At 36.9% G+C, this 24,674-nt stretch overlaps 1 protein-coding gene across 1 annotated transcript in view; it reads left to right on the top strand.

The window, feature by feature from the left end:
* Positions 1 to 24,674, top strand: part of GRID2 (glutamate ionotropic receptor delta type subunit 2) — a 490,302-nt gene that overhangs the window by 305,252 nt on the left and 160,376 nt on the right. The window contains exon 10 of the mRNA XM_088133270.1: positions 4,422 to 4,734. Coding sequence (XP_087989396.1) covers positions 4,422 to 4,734 — 313 coding nt within the window. The remainder of the gene's footprint in view (positions 1 to 4,421; positions 4,735 to 24,674) is intronic.

Below are 24,674 nucleotides of genomic sequence, written 5' to 3'. Positions count from 1 at the left end.
GTTACATGTCTTTCTGTTGCTTTCAAGCTTCCTTTGTTGCCCACATTTCCCAAGCTGAACCCCAGGAAAAGGAGTGTGCTCACAAGGCCTTCTCTTCAGATTTAACTGATGTATGGGAAGGGAGCAGACCACTGGAAAGAGAACAGTAATGAAATCCTGGTTATTTTAAAACACTTTGGCTACTTCATTAGTTCAAGTACACCACACTCCACTCTTACAATTTCACCAAAGTTCTCTTGCTTTTTAAAAGACATTTTGGAAATGAATTATCTTTCATTAAATTGATGGGGGGAAATGCTTTCTTTCTTTTCCACCACAGTAGTAAAAACTGTTAAATAGACAAAGTGTATTGATTTGTATCAAAAAAAATCTACCAGGCATTATTCAACCAAAGTTAAACATATTGCTGTTCTTGTTGCTATAAATATGGATTTAACAATCAAGAGCAGGCTGGACTATTATTATTGGCAGGCAAACAGATTTCCACTAGACGTTAGGCAAAACTTCCTCATGGTAAAAATTGTTCAAAGCATGGAACGGCTTGATTGTTATGGTCATGTAGAAACTGGATTGCCACCTGCTACAGATCTATACATCCAGTTAGAAATTCCTGCATGTAGAAGAGAGGTTGCATAAAATGACTTCTTAAACATCTTCCAATTTTAGGATTGGAGTCATACAGCATATCATGCTGCAGTGTGTCTTATGTGATCTTGGCTAAGTATGTTGTGTGAATGCCACTCTGGTGGTTTGTAGTCCATAGCAGATGACTTAGTCTATTGCTATTTATTCAATAAAGTAGAGTCAAACCAACCATGCTTTAGGGCAGTGTATGAACCAGACTTATGATTCTATTAATTTTATAACTAAGAAATCCAACCGTACAATCATAAGCAGGAATACATTTTTTTTGTTTTGTTTCTTAGATTTTTATCGTGCCTTTTTTTCACATTCAGGTAGTCCTCAGTTTAAGAACAAGTTTTGTTCCCAAGGTCTGTCCTTAAGTTGAATTTGTATGCAAGCCAGAACAGTATTATTGTATAATAAGTTATAAGTGGTCACTTTTATGTGAGATGGACGGCTATATAAATATGATAAATAAATAAATAAATAAATAAATAAATAAATAAATAATAATATTGTATAATTAACTTGAACCATTGCATATTTAACTCAAATCACTGTGTATTTAATTCAAATTCTGCTGCAGTAGGCTCCATTCTTAACTATCCTTAAACTATTCTTAACCCAGGGGCTACCTGTACAGCTCAAGGCGGCAAACATACCAATACTTCCTCTTCCTATTTTCCCTACAACAACAACCCTGTGAGGTGAGTTGGGCTGAGAAAGAGTGACTGGCCCAAAGTCACCAACCAGTTTTTCATGCCTAAGGTGGGACTAGAATTCACAGTCTCCTGGTTTCTGGGCCACACCTTAACTACTACACCAAACTGGCTCTCTCTTCTCCCCCCCCCTTTGTTTTGATTTTCTACTAAATATAAAAATAAAGGTGACCTCTTACCTCCCATACTAATTCCCTTTCTCATTCTGGTTTTCTCAGTACAATATTTGGTTTAAAAAAGGGGGGGGGGACTTTTACCATAACAGGAAAGCATCAGTTAAATAAAAAAAATTCCATGCATGAGTAAGATTCTAGCAAAAGAATAACATTTAAATAGAAAAACAATTGCAAAATGAATTATTTTTCTCTGATCTATATCTCCTATATTATTAATTCTATAACGGAGAGGTCTAAAAGGTTTTCAATCAAATCTTCATTTAGAAACCCGGAACATGATTTCCAAAACCATAAAACAATATGTTTTCCTGAAAACAAGCTCTGAAAATAGAAAGTATTGTTATCTTTTTTTTTCTTTTTTTTTTTTTTGCATTTTCAGATTGCAAGGATATATTCCAGAATAAGGCAATAAAATAAAAGTTTTGTTTTTAACACTGAATAAATTTTATCACGGCCATCATTGTAAAAGACAGAAGATTGTTGTAATTAATATGGTTCAGAATCTCTTGCAACATCAAATCAGGTCTATTCATCTGCATTTGTTTTGGGTTTTTGGGGGGGTATGTGTGTGAGTTTTCAAAATACTTATATCAAAATGTCTTTTGGGAGATCAAAAGTATGATGAATAGTCTTCCATAATGGATCAAGGATGCAGTTAGAGATTTAAGTGCAATCTTCCGTTGTATTTACATAATGTATTCTGAATCATGAACCCAATTAGAACTTAAATAGTTCATGTTAGGGTTGAGACTATCTATAATTTCATGATATTTAGTATTGGAGATTCAGCACTAGCTTGCATATCATATTTTGTAATATGCAAAAATCTATTTGATTATATTGAGATTCTGCTATATTAGTGCATAAACTATATAAATCTATACATAAATAGAAAAATCATTGCTGGATCTAAGCAACTGATCTGGTTAAAATTTTGTAACTGTCCCAATTCTCCTTACATTTGAAAAGTAAGAACAATAAAAGAAAAAGAAAAAAGGCATGTACATCCAGGAAAAAAAAACCTCAGAGAGGATTTATATAGAGTATATTGTAGTCGTCCTGCATGTCATGAGGCACTTAGGGCATGAATGATGTCTCAAGGCCTCCTGCTCTCAGAATATGCACAACTGCACACTAGATGGAAAGGCTTTCCTGGCCACAGCTGCCACCTACTTTGGGCAAAGATCAAATGTTGGATTTCTCCGTAAGAGTCACATATGAATTGTGCCACCCATCAGAAATAAAAAGACTAAGGAACATACTGAATCAGAGGGAGAGAAATATTGCCCTCCGAGCCCTTCACATCTCTAATCAGACTATCAAGCATATGTTTACAGTGATGTTTAGCGGTTTCAGAAGCAGATCAAGGACTACCTTGAGATGTTTGAACTGAAGTTGTAATCTTCTATAATTAAAACACACACTCCTTCACCAGGCTACGGTTGCTGTTTAGGCCTTTCACATTATCTGATGCTGAGATTCAAATTTATTATAAGGGGATTCCTGGCCCATGGGCTGAATAGAACCCAGCAGACTTCCCTATCCAAGTGATAGGGCCTCAGGCAGGATCTATTCTGCTTCCTCCTACCCTATATACCTCAAATCATGAACCCTTATTTTTCTTTGTGGTCTGCCACACATAAAGGAAGGCAATAAACTGGGAGTCATTCTTCTTCCTTCCCCTTGCCCCCTTTTATACATGTAGATGGATCCCAGAGATTCTGGGACCAATATCTATCTTGCTGCCCCTCCATGTGATTGCATCAATTCCAGCCTTGGACTCAGCAAAGAAACATACAGCAGCAGTGCAAAGGCTTTTGGAAGAAGATGTATCTACCTTTTCCCAAGGTCCCACCCCTGGCTTTCATTTCACCCACTAGAGAGGTGAATTCATTTCTACCTTGGAAAAGCTGTTAGTAACTGTGTGACCTACAGCTGTACGATGCATACAAAACAAAATAGGTTTCATTGGCACAAGCAAAGCACCTCTCCTTGAAGCATTAAAGCAGCCATGTCCTCTAGAAGGCTTAGCAAGTGGCTTCAAGAGATGTCCCCAGTAGTCTATGCAAGTATGCCTTCACAAAGACCATGTCTTTGGGAACTGATTGGGTCACATTGTTCATTAGGGTTGTGCCATGCTTTGGATTCGAAGGCAAAAAAGCAACGGCATCTTTTTTCAGGCTTGTACAGCTACCTCATGCCTTGCAATGTTGGTGAAAGAGGCATTTGGTTTAAGAAGCTGCAGGCAGATCTGTAGGAGTGCCCTTGTGCCCTTCAAGAGATCTCTTGCTCTTGAATCCAAAGCACTGCTAGCCTGTTTATGTGTTTATGTCTTTTCGGACTGGCGATTGCTTATAAAATAGGAAATGAAAACAACAACGGGCAAAAGTGACTTTACTTTCTAAAAATGAGTTTTCATTTTGTTTGTCGAACTGTAGTATATTTCACATTTTTGCAGTATGTCTAAGGGGCATGTAAACGGAGGTGTTGGTGATATGCAAATGTATTATAAAACTAATAAGAGAAGTCCACTATAATTTTTTAACTGGACAAAAGTAATAATCAGCAGACTATCAAAAGGAACTTCTCATTTTTTCAGTAAGTAGTTTCGGTGTCATAAAAAATTCCAAAATAAATAGGCATCCAAATTCTTCTAGCAGCTATCTTTATTTGAAATATATTCTTTTTCACATTACCTCCATGAATCTGTCTTGCTGTTCATAGTCAACTTTGTATCTGTTTTCTACCTGTTGGCTCCCTGGGTTGATACACACAAACTACAAGATAAGCAAAACTTGGCAACTGTTTTTCCAAGAGAGGTTTCAGAGGCTGTAAATCAGATGGAAGTGATGCTATTTTTCTCTTGCTAAGGGAAATGAATTCTCTGTCTCTTTTCCTTTAGAGAGCTGATATAGGCATTTCTGCATTAACTATTACACCAGACCGGGAAAATGTAGTTGATTTTACAACTCGCTACATGGACTACTCAGTGGGAGTGTTGCTACAAAAGGCTGAAAAGACCATGGATATGTTTGCTTGTTTGGCACCATTTGACCTCTCCCTCTGGGCTTGCATAGCTGGCACAGTGCTACTTGTAGGACTCTTGGTATATCTTCTCAACTGGCTAAATCCTCCACGGCTTCAAATGGGATCAATGACTTCAACAACACTCTACAACTCCATGTGGTTTGTCTATGGCTCCTTCGTGCAGCAAGGTAAGAACCATATATGAATCTTATGATGCAGTTGGTGGAATATATACTTTGAATTAATGTAAGTTTTTAAGGAGATTAATTAATCTCCTTAAATAGACTATGAGGACTACTTGCAAATTCCCATTTTGACAAGAGATATGTTATGACCTGTGGTTACAACAATAACCTTATTTACTTACTTCTGACAAGGGATATAACTCACCAGGGCATGGCTGAGAAATGAGGAAGCAAATAGTGTGAAAAATGCTTGAGATTAATCTTTAAATGCTTCTTGAAAGTGAGGATGGGTGAGCTTGATGAAGAATTGGTGTTCCCATAATAGTAAATGACAAAGGAAAATAGACCAAAATGCGAAACAAGTATAGGAAACAGAAAAATAAAATAGTGGTCAACAAACAGAAAAAAGCTATAGAAAGTAAAAGACTAGAAGATGGTAAAGCATGAAAACAGCTAGCTATCAGAGACAAGTTGCTGGAGATCTGACATCCTGGAGACAGAAAACTGGATAGTAAAACTCTCTGTGGACTGACAAAATTAGAGATCTTAAGCCACAGTCATCACTGACATAGGGCTCCCATCTAACTTTCCATATTCCTTGGCAGGAATTGAACAGTTCCTTCTCCCTAGCAACCTTCAGAGCAGAACAGGAGCAAGCACCTGCTCCTCAGTCTTCCAGTTCAAGAAACCCAACAGCTGGAAAAGAATAACAGAACAAAGACACTTAAATAACGACAACAAATATGAAAGAAGAAATAAGGTTCTGATGTAGAAAAAAAATGATATCTAGCTAGATATTGAGGTGAAGGCAAAAAGCTGAAGAAAACAGGTGGGGAGGCTAGACCAGCAGTTAATCCAAGAAACGGTTATAGAATGGACCCATATTGTACTGTATCTGAGCTGCAAAAACCCAGAACCACTAGACAGTAGCAAACAGACAGAGAAAACTTGAACTCTCCTATATGGAGTTAGCTCACAGTTTGGGTATTCTTTTCAGCCCTCCCAAGTAAACCAGACAGGAAACACGACTAGATGAGCTAATTCTACTTTATTGCAAGGCTACATTAACACATCTTGCAAGTCTGAAAGAACAAATCTCTCTGTTGCAGACTCTTCCCTAGGCAGCATCTCTTCCCCCCTGTTTTCCAAGGTCACCCTCACATTTCATCACAGTTCTTGACTTGCAGCTCCTGCTAGTACAGCAGGTGGAGAGTGTAGCCTTTGCACAATTACATCTTGTGTTCCAGTTGCAGACATTTCTGGATCAGGGACCTTTGTGCATGGTCACTCATGTCCTCATCACCTTGTGGCTAGACTATTGCAATTCACTGTACATGGGGCTGCTCTTGAAGACCATTTGGAAGCTTCAAGTGATGTAGCATGCAGCTGCCTATGTTGTTATGGGCAGATCAAAATTTGCCCATGTACCACTACTATTTGGGGAGCTGCATTAGCCATTTAGCCAGTTAGCTTCTGGGTGCAATTCAAGATACTGGTTGTTACCTTTAAAGTCCGTCATGGCTTAAGGCCCAGATACCTTCAAGACCACCTTCTTTGGATTGAATCTGCAAAGCCAGTGAAAGCAGGGAAAGTGGGCTTCTGAGAGTCCCTTCTTTGAGGGAATGCCTGGAGACAAGCTTTCTCAGTGATGCCCCCAGTTCTATAGAACAGTTTACCCCTGATAGTCAGTTCACCTCTACATTATTGGGCTTCCAAAGAGCCATAAAAATCTGGCTCTTCAGGAATGCATTTATGGATATGGGCATGTAGCCTAAACCTAGATGTGATATGATCATTGTACATACATTCATTGTTTGATTGGTACATCTATTTTGGATATTTTTAAACCAATGATTTGGTGTTATGTAGACAACTTAGAGCTTAGGGGAACTGATCAGCATAGAAGCCTTAGTAAATACCGTAAATGGATGAATGAATGAATGAATGAATGAATGAATGAATGAATGAATGACTCTTCACTGCCATCTAGTGGTTCCTTGGATTTTTGTAACCCAGATACCATATGCCTGTATTTATTAAAACGGACAGGAAGGCATGGTGTGTAAAAAAACCAATGACTTGTTAGAGAATAAGAGCAAAAACCTAAGTTAAATACTAGGTTAGTTCTGTGGGTAGGTCACCCCTTTCCCCATAAGTACTTTGTTCTCCATTATTTCCTCAGTTATGAATCCTTTGAAATGAATGTGAAACATATACTTCATATATTTATAATATATTATTGTAATATAATAATCTTATTATTTTTGTTCTTAATTTTTAACATATGGTACTGACATAACCATCAAAAGTATTCTTTGTCACCTCTGTACCCCAGAAGTTTAATATAGTTGAATTCATGAGGGTCTATGATCAAGTTAATCTGAACATGTAGAAGAAGAATGAAAGACTCTACTCTCCAATGGACTGGTAAAAAGCAATTAAATCTACATATTGATAATATTCCTGTGATCTTAAATTCATGGCCTACCTTCCATTTCAAGCCGTGTCTTCGAAATAAAGATTTTTCAGGCCATCATTTTTTACAGTTCATTACATGAAAGTGGATTTTCTTTCTTCAGCTTCTACAGATTTGCAGTTTCTGTTAACAGTTTATTCATAGCATGAAATGACGATTTTTTGCTGAGGCACAGTCAGGAGCCAACCTCTTTGATCTCAGCTTCAGTGGAGCTTTTGGGTCCTGTGGCTATCTTAGTGGACATGCCTCTAGCCCCTGCTGACTGATCTTGCTTCTGCTCTACTTCTCTGAGATCTACCAAGTCTTCTCCTGACCTTGTTCCCCCAGTTCCCTCCAGCCTTCAGTACTAGTCCCACTATTCTCTAATGTCATTTATCTACTCTTCTTTTCCCCAACCCAAGTATTTTTCCCACCAACACATATTCACCTATTCCCGAAGGGTTATTAATTGCTATTTTAGCTTGCTGCCTAATCAAGCAGTGCCACACTGTTTCCTTCAGCTTTGTCACCAATAGAGGGGCATTAATTCAGGTGAAATGCCAAATATTACAAGTCAACAGAAAGCAGAAACAGAATTATGTGTAACCTCTTAGGGCTATATATATCTTTGAACTGAGGATTCACTTTAATGAAGATTCTCTACTAAGTGCTGGAGCCCCCACTTCGAACTAGTGGGATGGAATGGCTCCTGTGTATGCACAGAGGTTACTTCCATTGAAGTAAAGTGTCTGAGCAAGGCCCTCCCTTGGCAATTTGCCTTCTCTGTTAAAAAAAAAGAAAGAAAGAAAAACCACTGCATCACAATTTGCACAGGCCTCTTATATATGCAAAGTTAGAAATGTTATTGTTTTGAAAGACATCTGTAATTTCTGTAACTGTAATGGTTCTAATAACTTTTCCATAGTTGCTGGACATAACCTCATATTTACAAAGAAAATTGTTACTCATTTTTAATATATATTCTGTCACATTCCTTTTTGAACAAAACAGAATTAAGGAAGATGTATCTCCTTCAAACAGCCAACAGGAGGACAAGCTTTCATTTGGCTGGAAAGAAAAGAACAATAATTTGATGGCATTCATATCAAAATATATGAATGTACAGAATGCTTGAATAATTAAGACACAGAGGGCCTTGAATTCTAGTGCAGCAGCTCAGGAGATTCATTTATAATGTCATCCAGCATTTCATATTCAATTTGAATCTAACAAAAACTGCATTAGTAGAAGCCCAATTGTTTACTACCCGCAGTGAATTCAGAAGCAGGGAGAATGGAAAAGATGATGGTAATTCCCAGTGACAGACTGACTGGCTACAAAGCTAAGTCTAGCTTCTGTGCTCGTTCCTCACCTGCGTTCCATTCTGCAAAAGTAGTCTGGGTTTATTTATTCTAGAATAGCTAATCTCCTGTGATTAATTGTGATTGGCACATTAACCAAGGCAATATGGGAAGTTTTAAATATTGCCATGTTCATTTAAGAAATCACTGTCAACAATTGATTTCAAACATGACATGGTAGTAATTTCAGATACTGTACCTAAATGTACATACACTGAAAAGTGACAAATTATGTGTGATTCTGGTTACTAAAACTTTATAACCCCACCTATTTTATTCCATGCCATCAATGTATCTAAAATCTGCAACTTCCTTATTTTCTACCAACTGAAGTTTCATAATCCTGCAAGTTCATTCTCTCCAGCCTTGAAAGCAGAAAATAGCTCACTGAGAGTAAAAATACACACACTTGGATTTAGCAAAGAGGGCATACAACACTGCTTCCACCTGCAACAGATTTTATATTTGGTTCAACTCCATGTGTTCATGATCACATGGCAGCTGCTGAGTTCATGGGTGGGTTTTTGAAGTCTAAGCCTTTGAAATACAGTTTTCACTCATCTTTTAGAAAACAAGCATTGGGCACATTTCAGTTCTGATCAAATGTGCAGGATGACAAAGGCAGAAAACAAGAGCAAAGATATAGGCCCTTTGTTCAGCTAAGGAGGAAGGTGACTAGAATGTTATGCTGGCTGGCTGAACTTTATTTCTAACATTTCTGAATTGCCTTATCACTTCACAGAAGGGATTCCAAACTAATAAAACCAGCTGCATCCAGATTTAAATCAGTAGAAATCAGGCTGATTAAAAAAAACTGTTTAAAAGCAGCTAATAGAGTCACTTTTTTAAATGTGTACTTTTACAATAGTGTTCCGGAAGAACCTCTACTCCAAGCTGACTATAGAAACAGCCAAATTGCTTGTGTGAATTAATATTCCTGAGTTCATTCAAGGGGTGATTGGAACAGGCAAACCTCTCACTGATTGACAGCAACTGTCTGCACATTTTAAAATGTAAGAGTCAGCCACCATGTGGCCTTATGTAATGGCCTTTGCTATATATGTCTCCCTAAATTGCCACTTTCAAAGAAGATTACAGTTAAAAGAGAACATTTCCACTGATGAATGAACTTGGCATTATTATCTATTTAAACACATTCCTCTGACAAAAGGAAAGAATGTTCATCTAATCTCTGTTTCCTTATTATGCATTTTTATCTGAATTGGTCCATATTTAGTAAGTATGAGAAAGGAGAGTAAATAATACATGATGCTGAGGTGCATATGGCTGTGTTTAAAAGTTTTGGTATTTTAGTATTCAAAACAGAACCCATACTTGCAAATAGGTTTGTATTGTTCAATAATTTAAACCAACTTAAACACTGAAAATTCAGAAATTGACTTGAGGAAATTGGGAAATCTAATGCAGGGGAAGGCCAGACTTTTGGGCACTTGTGAGCAGATTAGGAATGTTGAGGTCACATTATGGCTATTCTCCCAAAATGTCTGCCATGGTGGGAGTGGCAAATCTCAAAACCAAAGCCAGTTGGTGTGCTTGCTTCCTGCTCCTCCCTTTAATTTCAAAAATTAACAAGTTTAATTTTTGAACTTGTTTTTGTCTATTTTTTTTTCCAAATAAAGCACTGGGCTTCTGCTACCAGATAGGATCTATCTGAGGCTAAAGGTCTGATCAACAGAGCTGCATGGAGCTTCAGCTTTGTTCTCCAAAAACACAGATGTTGTCAGGTTCAGCCCAAAGAACTCCCCAAGACAGTGCAGATACAGTTCTGTTGCATTTATAAGCTTCCACCTCAAGACAGAAATCTCTCCAGACTGAATCTAACTTCCCAAGCCAGCAAGCCAAAACACCATGAATTCCTTAGGGTGGTGCCAGTCTCATCTTCTTAAACTTCCCACGCTCCTGCTGGGGGCTAAGGAAATGCTTATCTCCCCGAGCGCGGCCTTCATCCAAGCATTCCTTCACAGGTGTGCATAGGAAGACAAATGTAGCACTTATCTGCAACACCCCACAGAGGTGTTTCCTGGGATCGCACAACTCCTGTCCAATCATCCCAAGGAAAGATAGAGTTGCCTTAAGATGTTTTAGACAGAGGCTACCTTCATACTCCTGAAGGCTCTGAACACTTTTGGAGATTGAGTCTGAAGTATTGCACTGCTCTAATTATGATGAAGTGTTGCTCAGCTCTATTTATTAAATTAGGTTTGAGGGTGGTGCTTTACTTTGTAATCAGTCTCCCATTTATTTTATTTAATTATGAAATCCACAGGGGAATGGAGCCTTAGAGAAATGTTATCAGACTCATCGGCACAACGTTAGAGAGTCAGGGTCTACAGTCAAAGAAGAACAGTGCAATTTTTTCCAGTGTTAGCCCACAGGCTCAACTACTCCAGCAACCTGTCTCCCGCTGTAATGTTTCAAATACATCTGGAAACCCAGAAGCAGCATATGAGAGCAATAGGTATATCTTGAGGTTTGCCCTTGTTATTCATTAGGACATTGTCAGAAGATGGGAAAAAGACAGGAGCTTTCCTGACACTCACACCATCTCTAAATTACATTGTTTATGATTAAATGCTTCTCAAATAAACAATGTATGTTTATTTTTAATAGATATAGTGGGTTTTTAGCCTAACAAATTATGCATTCATCTCCATCGACATCTTTTTACAGATTCTTTACTCTCTCACTTCTTCACTCCCTGATTCACACAGGTGTTTCTTATCACAACTTTCATATGCCCACTCTGTTAGGCAGCTTCAATACTTTCACTTCTCTTCTGTGTTTATAGACAGGAAGATGGAAATAGGGGAGGAGAAACCTTTCCTGCACTTCTTGAAATTCCAGCATCTTGGTCAAGCCATATTCACTGACCTCTTGTCTGTCCTTTCCAAATGCAGCTGTCTTTTGCATGAGCCAGTCCACTCTGCAGATCTCAGATGCCTTCTCCAGCTGTTCCTGGAGTCACACAGCACCTCCAGTCTACACAACACAAATACAACATCAGCAATATCCAACAACATTACCTAAAAGACCTGTCCATTATAAATTTTCACTAAAAGACAGACACTTCTGGGGATCTGTGACATTTTGCATAACATTAGGAAGTGGAAAAACAAATCTTTACACTTGAGACCAATTTAAAACATGGTCCCAATCACAGCCTCTCACTCTGCTACAGACACTGGCTCATCAATTGTTAAATCTATCTGTCCCTCCTTGCCATCTTCACATGTGGCTGGGTCTTATGCAGCAGAATGAAGAGGAGACCTCTATATGAGGCAGAGCTGTGGTACTTATTTTGAATCAAGTGAAATAATATATGTTACCATCTAAAGAACCAAGCACCAAAATATGATGGGGTCAAATGACCCATGAATCCAAGATCAAAACTTACCTTAGTGCATCAAGGCCTTTCTGCTTTCCCCAGCTATAAATGTAATAATTACTTAAATATTTTCACCCTGTTCATCAGTAGGGTAGTTCCAGAGTGGCTTATATTGATTGCTTGATTATGTGCCATCAAGTCACTGTTGACGTCTAGTGACCACATTGGTTTTCTCCATGATGATCTGTTCCTAACCTGTTCTTTCAGGTCTTCCAGTGGTGCACTCAATGCCACTGTAACTGAGTTTGAGTGAGAGTCACTTATAAGTTTAGTGATAATGCAGTCCTTGCTGGTAGGGTTGGATTCTGAAAGATGTAGTACAAAAGGAAAATAAAGATTGAGTGTAAAGAAGAAAAAACAGCAAATTTAGGGACTAGGTTTTTGTTACATAGTTTTTATAAGGAGTCTGATAGTATTTCTCCAACTAACAAATGTTAATAAAAGACATAAGCTTTCATGAGCTGCAGTTCACAAAAGCTTATGCCTTTTAATAACATTTGTTAATTGGAAAAAGTGTTATTAGACTCCATCTGAATGTTTGCCACTACAGACTAGCATGGCTGTCCAACTACAATAGCTTTTATACATGTCTCTTTGGCAAAAGGACAAAGGAATTAGCCTCTTTTTCAGCAACAGTTTATCTGATTAATGTGGAGTGCAGATTCTCTTTCTTTCCCATGATATTGTTCCTGGAAGTCAGGCAGTGGAGTTTTCCAGTAATTGTTCCTTTGCCCATTTCTTTTTTTTTTAATCCTTACATTTTATATTTCTCCATAGAGAGGATGCTTAGGATTTTTAACATACTCAATCCCCTTTAATTCATTTCATTTTTGCTATTCTAAACAAAACAAAGGAGAGGGAATAGAAATGGCTAGGTGTGATTCCTTTGAGAATTCACAAGGATGAGAAGAGAAGGTTCCCCTCCCTTCTTTCATTTTAAAAAGCATTCCTATGTACCTGCTCATCTGCAAACCCACACCGGCTGATTTCTATCTTGTAGTTTATTTCTGGGGTGATTGGCTGACCACACAACAGTTAAATGACAATGCATGGCTAGTTATAATTCTTGAAAAGAAAGTACAACCATGGCTTTAAAAAAAATAAAACAATTTAAGGATGTTAAATAAATTACAGATAAAATGACCTTCTTCTCTGGTGATTTTTCTTCTCCCAGAAATAGGCAGACATGACTTTGCATGCTTCTTGCAAGGGGAACAAGTAATTTTGCAGAAGCCAGGCGGGAGTCTGTCCATTTTTACTGTGAATTATTTTCCTTATTTTTTCCAGCTTTTTTCTTTTGCAGAGGGAATGGGAGAAGAAGCGATAGCAGTACTGCAGGAATTATGATTTATTATATTCTTTGTACTTCATGTCCAGATGGAGTCTTCTCTTTAAACTCAGTGAATATTAAAATAGGTAGCATATTGGTATAAAACAGAAAGGGGAACTTTGGATGTCCTTGGCAATCCAAGCTTATAACTAATTAGCAGCAATCAAGAGCAATCAGGTGTTTTATCAACTCATAACATGCTGCATTTCTGCCGGGCAAGAAAAAGCATAACTACAATTCCAGTTTCTGTGACTATTTAATTACTCTGTTGCTTTGCCATATAAAACATGGCATGATCACAAAGGTTGTAGAAAATACAGAAATATTATCTGCCAGAAATTTAATGGAGAATTTCAAAATTCCCTTTGTGCCCAGCTTTAGTTTTAATCACTGCCTAATCCCAAGATTTTGCTCTGGAAAGAACAGTAGTATGTCATTTAGAAAAGATTTAAGGACTGGTTCTGCAGAACTGACCAATTCTCTTTCCATTTCTTTTACAAAACAGTGATGCATTAATTGTTGTAGACTTTTAGAGCAGGATTTTAGAGCAGCATTCACAAAGGGAGAAAGGCTATTCATTTAGTTGCTAACAGATAATAATGGTCAGTTGATCAGATGGATCACCTTATCTCTTAAGTATCTGCCTAGTAATTAAGATTAAGTGAGAATGTGTTCTTGAAGATACTAAACATTTATGTCTATGTATTTGCATTAATACATTTGGGGGGGGGGGAATTATATCCCATCCAATGTCTTAAAGATCTTAGGCAAGCTATAGTGTATAAAATCTATAAAGCAATCATATGAAATAAAAATAAATAATACCACAACAGCAGTTACCATAATATAATAGTCAGAGGTATACTGTTAGAATAATATATTGCCAGGTTATAGCTATTAAGTCAGAAATGCATGGGGGGAAAGCCAAATCTTCAGTTGTTTAAACAGCAACAACAATATTGACACTCCAAAGTTAGTGTGTCCTGACAGAGAAGGTACTGTCCCATGTCTCCAAATAAGATATCTCTTCCAGCTGTAGAATCTCACATAGTAGGTACATACTGGGAGAGAGGTAATGCTTCAGCTGCAGCTTCTGTTTAATTTTCAACAGTAGCCACACATAAAGTGCATTGCAGTATTCCAACCATAAGTTTATATTAGTATGGACTATGGTGGCTAAATTGTCCCTGCCCATGCGTGGGTGGGGCAGCTATAGTTGGCCAAATGTATTCTGAGCCACCAAAGTTACTTGAGCCTCAAGTGATAGACATAAACCTAAGTAAACGCAAAGCTTCCTGCTTCTTCAGGCAGGAATGGGGCTTATCCATTTTGTAGACCTGTGAGTCACTAACCCATAATACTCCATTTTATCAAGATTCAGTCTCAAATTATTAGTGTTCATCCAGCCCAATAATCCAATCATTTCATCTAGGACAGAGCTGGATATCATTCACATGCAGGTGGCATTCTACCTTCAACCACCTGATAACCTCATTCAGTTTCTCATATATAAGACAAAAAAACAGGGATGACCCTGCAAGTCCCCACAACCTAACAACCAGTGGACCCAACCCTGCATATAAAAGTGAAACCATTGAAGAACATGGCCTTCTACTTCAGGTTTACTTAATTGATTCAACAGGGTTCCATGGTCCAGGAAGATCTTTTCCCCCATAACAAGTAATTTATCAGGGCAATCATGTTGGTGATGAAAGCTGGTCTGAAAACTGATTGGAATTTAAAAATGTATTGTGCTGATTGATGACCTTATTTTAAATTTCTTTGTTCACAGAGGAATAGTTCCCAAGTTCCTTAGTTCCTTAGGTCCTCAGGGATGTGCTTTTTAAGAGAATTCATATTACTGTCTATTTTAAGGCAGAGGCCACCCTGATGTTATGAGGCATTTACTATTTGCTGAATGCACCCTGTCAAGCCCTTGATCTGAACAGTCAAGATTTTAAAAAAGGCAAGTCTACATGTGGTGAATCAGATAGAAGCAAGTGTCTTGTTCATATTCTCATGCTCTGAAATGAATTTGTCCTGTCCTTCTGCCAATACCAGCTATATTCCCTCAATTTTGTCACTATAGCAGATGGGTTTCCTTTCAGCAGATGACAATGACTCTCTTCTGAATTAATGATGAACCCTGAATCCAGGTGGATGAACCTGGGGAGGTCAATTGCATTTACACCATTCACATATTCAGTCATTCACTGTTCAACAACCTGAAAGAAATGCTGTATTGTTATGGCAATATATAAGTAGGGTAGGTGGATGAATATTCTCAAAAGAAGAATACAAATTATGAAATTTCTATTAGTAACAAATCTAGACAGCTTTCTCTGTCCACTAAAACCTGTTTGTCCTATATTTTGAATGGACTTAAGGTACTATGTTATTATTTTATTTCAGTTATTATTTTGTTCCTTTTATTATTTTCCTGATCTTCTTTTCTACTTTTAGTTTCTCTGGTTTTAACTTTTGAATAAGTAGTATTGTGTAGCTTTTCTTTGGCGTATCTTTAAAAAAAGTGGGGTAAACATTATAAAGCAAACGAACAAATAATTATCACTGTTTGAAAATCTTTAATTGTTCAGGGAGATGCTTTTTTATATATAAAAATAAAGTTTTGGCAAAAGGAAGGTAGTTTTTTTGGGGGGGTTAGCTATTTTATGTGAATAAAGCATATGTGCCTTTTTTTTATTTGTCCATGGAAAAACAGTGGGAAAATGTGTCTCCATAATTCATCAGTTTGTTGTCAAAGTGTTATAGCCTGATCCTGGGGAAGGTTCTTACACCATAAAAAATGTGGTTCAGAGACTACATGCAGGATGCTGCTTGTAATGATTTCATAGTATTTTTAAAATCTTAATTACTCCTTGATGGACAGGGTAGGTCCAAACTTTAATCAGCCATTCAAATAATCACATAGTTTTCTTTATGGCCACTCCTACTCAGTCACTGTGTACTTTGTGTGCTCTGGAGAAGGTTAGACAAGAAGATCAAAAGACTGATGTTTGCAGTTTGCTGTAAGGAGGGAGTTAAAATCTTTGTAGAGACCATGTTGCTTGCTCTAAGAAACTGGTGGTCTTTTACTTGTTAACCTTTTTCATTTGCCTGCTTGCATTTTGCCCCCCACTCAACAGTTTAAAAATTATGACACAATATCAACCAGAGTAATGGGAATATCTGCCTGCATCAAAGGGATAATGGACTATATTGTAAAATGAACATCTAATGGCCCTTGGGTGAGAGAACCACTAAATCTTAACAGATTAGTTACACGTGCAACATTATGGCTCTCGATGAAATCACTAAAAGTTCATTGTAGCTTATAATGGATAGTGAAAGAACAGATCTGGCTATTTTATGTCCTTATATTCCATTACAAAAGAGCAGTAAGAGATTCAGCAAGGGACTTACTATGGGGTGATTCCTTTTTTCCCCTGCTTAAAGCCACTCATCCCTCAGTCTTGCTCCTTATATTACCACCCAAGGCGTGCAATAATCTCCAGAAATGCACTGCCTGGAGTGTACAGTTGCTTAATAAATTACTCTGCCTTACTTATCTTTCTTTTGGCATATCCCTGCTGGCAGAAAGCTATTATCCTGGGGGAATATTCTTTTCTATTGACATTTATTCTTAATTAACCATGCACAGTCTCTTTAGCTTTGTAATGATCCAGGATAAAATTTGTGTGACCAAGAATGTTTTGAATAGAAGACATCATTGTTAAATCTTCACAAAACACACTACCTAGCTATATTGTTTTGTATGTGTGGAAGTGGGCAGCCATAGAATTAATCCAAAACATAAAATCATAGATTTTTAAGCCTCAAGAAACAGCTTTATACTCATCCCGCAATAGTTGTATTGGTTTCAATACCCAGCAATTAGGGGAGCCCACAAAAAGTTTCAAGGAAAGGCATTCATTTCACTAAGGAAGCCAACTTCTGGAGATACATGTTACTCTGAAGTTGTAAATGTAGTAATGCTAATTGCCGAAGACATAAAACTCCTTCATTTTAAAAAGTGGTGTAGGTTTCCAGCCTCAATGACCATGAAGAATGATCTGGGTTATCAGTTCAAACTATTTTCTGAAGATTGTTCACAATGTGGAGAATCTTAACACTATGTTGAGAGTGTACAGCTTTGCTGGAAAACCAAATTATGTGACACACACATATGCACACCCCAGAAGGGGATAAAAATTGAACTGATGCTGCAATCAATTAATTGATCAACCAAGATTTGTTTAAAAACAAAACAAGTATCCTTTTTGCTTTCTAGCTTCACACAACATGCTAAGAGATAATGTAATTCATTCAAGCTTAGTGTGTGTGAAAACCTAGCCAATTATGGCTTTTCAATAAATTATAGTTAAACAAGCCGTGGCTAACCAAGAGACCAACTGGTTTGAGGTAGTGTATATATTTAATAAATAAATAAAGATATGTGAATGCATTTGCAGTCATTCGTTTGGAATTTCGACAGAAGAGGGAAATATAAAACGTGCACAATAGTGCAGTTCTGTTAATATTTATCTATCAATATATACATATATGTTGGAACTGCTCCCAGAATTCCAAGCTAACATCTGGATATGACATCACCTACTTTTCTATCTAGGCATTAAAATTCTAATGCTATATAATGACACACTGCATGTAACAGAGTGGGTCATCCTAGTTTTCTTCTCCAACCCAGCTCATTTTGCTGTTCTTGCAGAATAACAGATCTCAATTATTAAAGGACATCCCATGGCAGATTAACCTTTTTGCTTCTTTGCCATTGAAAATACTGTGCTTATCTAAACTAAGGGGTTTATTTTTGTGACACGAACTAGGTAAGGTTTTGCTGTCACAAATACAAATAGACTTCCTTTCCTAAGCCTGAAATTTATTTTTCAGATCCATAGGATGCTAAACCCAAAATCTGAATAAAATAAGAAGTCTGCATTGCATACAGACTACCAATAGCTTAACTGAAAATATTGCTGATAAAATCTAGGGAATATAGTTGGGACAGCTAACCAGTTATGATTATTGCCATTTATTGGTAGCTAATTTTTTTTTTTTAATCAGTATTCCTACGGAAAATACAAATGTCTTTGGAACAGAGGCCATGGTCCAATGTTTTCATCAATTTTCTGCCCTGTGCATATAGCCATAAAATTAGATGCATGGAGGCTAGTATATGGGAATCAGAGGGCTTCTGTGTACATAGAACCTGTTCAGCTGTTACATTTTTTTATTTAATTTATTTGTACTCAGTTCATCCAATTACTCAAGTAATAATTGCATGGATGGTTTGGTGGAACCAACAGACATATTCTCAGATCTTAGTTCCCCTTTCACATGTTAGTTATCCAGAGAAAGGCTGAATAAACAGTTCCTGTTTCCACACTTCAGTTGTATCCAATTTATTCTCACATTGTTTCCGGGTTGTGAAAATCTGCATTTGCCATAGCTACTTTCAAAATTTTAACATTCCTTTAATCAGGATACTATTAAAGGACTGTTTGGTCTTTAAGAATGTTGATTTAATCAGAATAAATTTAAGGAATGAATTATGTTTGTGCAATATTGTCGTTGGTAACTATACAAAGTTGGAATTTCACTTGTAAAAAGGTTAGACTTTCCAATTATCATGGTGGATCCCAGTTATTTTGGAGTCAATCTGCTAGTGCTCTACTTTATAATATTTATTTATATATTTCAATATATATTTAAATTCACAAGTTTTATTGAAAACTCTCTGAGTAGAAAAAGTTGGCCAGGTTTATTACTGTATTTCATTGTTTTTCTTGTTGTTGTTGTTTTTACTCTTTACTATGCCCTTTTTAATCAGTGACCTGAGTCCCTCTCTAAGCTAAACATGAGGAAGCTTCTGATTAATATTCGTCACACAGTCGGCCAGTTGTTTAGACTGGATCTGGCATTTTTATCCACCTACTGAGTCCTTCCCAAGGACCTGGGATAGATGATTTGTTTGAAGGTGTTAAAGGTATCGTCACAGGATGTAAGCTGTTCCAGATAAAGCTGCCTTTTGCAACTGAGTGATGGTGATTTTGTCAATGTTGATGGTGTTCAAACAGTGCTCCAGATATTTTGGAATTACACCCAAGTTGCCTATTACTATTGATACTATCTTTGCTTTCTTTTGCCACAGTCATTCTCCTTCTATTTGCAGGTCTTTATATTTTGTGGTTTTCTCCAGTTCTTTCTCTTCCCTTCTGCTGTCTCCAGGTATTGCAATGTCTACTATCCAGACTTCTTTGTCTTTCTTATCAACAGTTGTTAAATCTGGAGTGTTGTGTTGTCTGTTTGAATTCTAAAGTCCCAGAGCTCTTTAGCTTCTTCATTTCTATTACTTTGTTTTGTGGTCCCACCAGTTCTTGCTTGCAGACAAATGCTATTTCTTGCAAATATTCCAATGCAACATTGTTGCTACTTTGTCATGTCATTGTTGGTAGTCAGTCTGTGCGATCTTCTTGCAGCAGCTAACTAGGTGGTCCACTGTTTCTTCAGCTTCTTTGCAGAGGTGGCATTCGCTGTCTGTTGCTATCTTCTCAATTCTGGCTTTGTATGTATTTGTTCTTAAGGCTTGGTCTTGTGTAGCCAGAATTAGTCCCTCTGTCTCTTTCTTCAACTTTCCTGCTCTTAGCCATTGTCAAGTCTTGTTATCTGCTTTGCTGCTTGTGTGTGTGTGTGTGTGTGTGTGTGTGTGTGTGTGTACTGGCTCCCCTACCCTATTCAGGGACAAAACACTATGTTTCATGGAAAAGATTGTAAGGCTGTGCAAAATGAAAGTTCCTGATCAGTAGTTGTTAAGCTCATTTGTTTTGGATATTATTAAAGAAATACTTTTTCCCACATCCTGATCATATTTTATAAACTCATTCATGTAGCTTCATCATTTTGAATTAGCATCCGAGTATGTTATAAAAAATTGGAGGTGTGGACTTCTCAAGATTACGTGGCTGCCAACATTCACAGGTATTTTTTTATAACAATTTTTATTGAAGTTTAAAAATACAAAGATAAAAATCTAATACAAACTAAAAAAAAAGAAAAAGTAAAAATAAAAAGTGCAGAGAGGAAAAAAGAAAAAAGAAAAGGGGGAAGGGAAAAATATAAAGAAAAAAGATACATAAAAAAATGACTTCCCCCTTCATCAAGACAAGTACAAACGATTTTAGTAACTTGTCACCTTCTCTAACATTTCAACCAAAAATCGCTTCTTCCCATATCTCATCTTTTATCTATTAGGAAATAATAAAGCCTCATCATTCAATCTTAATCAGCAAAAGTCCATTAAGAGTTACCAAAAATAGCAATATGCATATTTTAACCTTAAACAAGTAAAACAATTTCATATTCTTTTCCTTTCCACAGTAACTTATCATTTTCTCTAAAATTACAACCAAAAAATCTCTTCTTCCCATATCTTATCTCATATCTATAAACAGATCTTTAAAGCCTTATCATTCAAACTTAATCAAGAAAAATTCCATTAAGAGCTACCAGAAACAACATATTGAAAATCTTGATCTTTAATCTCTTCAAAATAATGTTCCACAAATTAAATTCTTATCATTTTTCTTTGTCTCCTCTCAGAAATTCCTTTGTAAGTTTAACACTTTCCTTCAATTTTAACACCATAACCTATCACTTTCTCAAAAAATACAACAAAAAAACCTCTTCTTCCCATATTTTATCTATAAACAAATCCTTAAAGCCTTGTCATTTAGTCCCAGCCAAAAAAAAAAGCATTAAAAGCTATTAGAAAAAAAAATCATATATATTCTAACCTTGATCAAATAGGTCAACTTTATCATCCTTCTTTTTGCTTTTAAAAGTCTTGATGTTTATTCCTTTTAAGTAATGTCCCAAAAGGTGATTTCTTTTCATTATCTTTTCTCAGGAACTCCTTCATAAGTATAACACATCTCTTTTATAGCTCTAAAATAAGAAAGTTGTCCAAGTCACTCTTCCTTGTTGAAATCCACCCATCTAAGTCACTCTTCTTATTTATTATTTGTGTGTCCCTTTTAGCTATTAAAACATCAACCAATTTCATTTCTTGGCCTTATAACATCTTTGTCAATATCATTTTTGTAGCTTCTCATTTTTAAATCCATACCCAAAATCCATTTTTTATAATAGAAGACAAACTTAAGAGAAAGTTCTGAGTACATTGTTGCCAAATATCCTTGAATTCTTTCAAAGTTAAAATACTTTTGTCCATTCTGTATTAGTGGGTCTTCTCCTTTAATTATAATCTTTAGTTCTTTCTGGTTGCCTCTAGTAATCAGCCTTCAAGGTCTCCTCTTATCATGTTTTTCTCTAATCCACAACATCCCCATAGAAAGGTTTCTTACACTTAGATTCAAAATCTTCATATATTTTAATAGTATTTTAAACAATCCACAGGAAGGATTCTTGTAATGAGTTTCAAAATCTTATTTCCAGTCATTCTGGCCCCTTAATCTGTTTATAACTTTCTAAAATCAACATTTTAATCACCCTTTTGCTACTTATTTCCAAATAATTCTTTACGTTCTTAAACTTACATGAAACTTCTTTTGCTGAGGATTGAAGGAGAATCACCCACTGTGATGAAACTTATCCTTCTAAAGGTTCTTAGTATCCAAAAATAAATTTACAAGCCATTTCCAGAAGTGATTAAGGGAGGAAGTGGGCAAACCCAGTGTCCCTTTGAAAGCTCAGAACTATGGATTAGGCAAAGCTGACTCTCCTGGCTCCCAGAGCTCTAAAACCTGCCAGGGACCACTGTTTTACCCTCTCATCACAGGGAGCGTCTGTATGGAGCACTATGGGAGATCTCAGGTCCTCCCCTTTATCTGGGGAGGAATTTCACCTTAGATTTAAGCAGGATTTTTTCTGACAGCTAATAATAGGATATTATTCAGCACTCTAACTTCAGCCAGAGTAGTGAAGTTATTGTACATTGGGAAGACAATATATCTACTTAGAGAACAGCATGGCCCCTTGCTGCAAAGTCCTCCACAAAGGGAAAAGAGATAAACTCTTACATTATTTCATCATCTCCTACCCATGTGTATTCATAAGCTCTGGAGCTTCACAATTGCTCTCCTCGGGATATTTTGCAATATTATACATTTGTCTCAAACTACAGGGATAGGATTAAGGACATTACAATAGAATGGAAATCCTTTGGGGGGGGAGGGTGTATATAGTTCAGCAGGGGGCATTTGGGAGCAAGTGTTTCTTCATCTGTTTTTTTTTTTTTTTTTTTTTGACAAGGAAAGACTTGTGCTAGAATATTAAGTGAAAGCAAAGCTTATGCCACTCTACAGACTTCTCAGATTTGGTCATAACTTTTGGAGACACATTGCTCACAAGTCTATCTATCTATCTATCTATCTATCTATCTATCTATCTATCTATCTATCTATCTATCTATCTATCATATTTATATAGCCCATCTCACACAAGGTGACTCTGGGCGGCGTACAACAACTATTCAGGCCTTTCCAATGGCAGCTTGGATGAAAAGAGCCTATGATTGTGGAGGCCACTCAGGTGGATCACAAATCTACCAGGACTAGTATTAGGAACAAATACTATTCAGGAAACTACAAAAATATCTCAGGACCCTCTAAAGCAAAAGCTGGGAGAGATTTATTCCAAGCTGTTTAATATGAATACTGTGCTGAAACTGCCAATTGTCTCTTAAACTTTCTTTCTCTGCCAAAAAAAACCCCTTTTATCTACCAACCTTACCATCAGGGTGCTTTCTCATTTCTTTGAGTGGAAATTTCCTTATGGGTTACTTGATAGCAACACTTTCTGCCACCTTGCAAAATAAAGTAATTTTCTGTTATACATCATGCTGATACTGCTATATAGCTTCCCTGGCTGCCTCTTGTTTCTAATTTGAAAAATGTCCATGGGTGAATTCCTTCATGGTGTCTTCTCTGGCATGAAACTGAAGCAGCCAGATAAGTTACAGATTGCCAGAGAAATGCATGTGAAGTGTTTATAAACAAAACTCAGCCTCCTTATAATTCTTGCTCTTTGCTGATTTAAGTTTAAGCCAAGATCCTTCTCTCCATAAAAAAAAAAAAGTTCATTTTCTATCAGATGGAAAAGGAATGGACTAGCAAAGATGCAGAAAAAATATCTGCTAAAGCATTAACACACACACATATATTCCTTAGGTCAGTCTGGCACTTCATTTACATCTTTGCAAAATCATCCACATCTGACTGGGATAGAGATAATTTTGCAAAAATATCAAACCATACTTCAAGTGTTCAATAAATATTGTCCTCAAGAAAGAGCCACCTGACATGCATAAGCAAGATGGAGTAGGTTTGGGGAAGTTTTGACTGATTTCTTCCTTTGGGAGCCTGGAAGCAATATTCTTCTCACCACCTAATGGTCAGTGATTCTCCTTCGAGATATTGTTTGACTCAGTTTACAGTGAGGTGGAGAACCAGAAATACTCTGGATGTTGCAAAATTACAAAGCATAAGACCAAAAGTGGCATACTTTACATTACAGTTTTTAAGTTGGACCTGATTTAAACATTTGTAGTTACAGTAACATTGCATGTGGTAGGAACTGTGAGCATCAATCAAGAATGGACACATATCACATGCTGAAAATAGCGTAGTAGAGGTGAAGTTTCCAATTAAATTTACAGACCCCATATCTTGCAAAGCAGATTGCACATTGCTCAGACTTAACTAGCCCTGGTGACAAACATTTGCACTGACCTAGAGATTGCTTGCAAGAGCTTTTATTACTGGTTCTCTTTTTAAGATCTTTTCTTTTATTCATCTACATCCACTCCACATTGCACAGGTTAATCTGTGCAATCTGGGATTGTTTTATATTTCAGCATTGGCTCTTCTTTTGATCTTTATTCTTTCCAACCCAAACAAATGTTGGAAAGAGATTATGTAAAGAGGCTTTGGTCTCTTATTGATCTGTCTCCCTGTGCATCAGCAGAATAACTGTCCAAGAACTGGACTAAAATGGGACCAAATTTGGCATGGGAGAGAAACTGGCAAAGGATAGAGTTTGAAAATGGTCTAGATCCAGCTGAGGGCTGTGGAGAAAAAAAATCCAATAGTCTAATGCATCCCTATGGGAGTGGGAGCTGGGGAACAACTTGGAATGTTGTTGATCCCTCCATTCTAAGCCCCCTACCATTTTCTTTCTGGTCATGTGACCCAGAGCAGCATTATTATTCCGGAAATCATGTTCTACAGGCTTTCCTTACTTCTTCTATGGATAGCCTTGCCATGCATCCTAGTCTGAACAGGATTTTCAGAGTTTTGTATTTCAGTCCAGGTGTCTTGGCCAGTTTTTTTTTTTTTTTTAAAGATCCGAGAG

Source organism: Python bivittatus, unplaced genomic scaffold (genome assembly GCF_059951505.1).
Source record: "Python bivittatus isolate LINGU-HERP-01145 unplaced genomic scaffold, Pbiv_v1 ctg000070_np1212, whole genome shotgun sequence".
Lineage (NCBI taxonomy): Eukaryota > Metazoa > Chordata > Lepidosauria > Squamata > Pythonidae > Python > Python bivittatus.
Note: the sequence above shows the minus strand (reverse complement) of the source record. Positions and strands in the feature narration are given on the sequence as shown.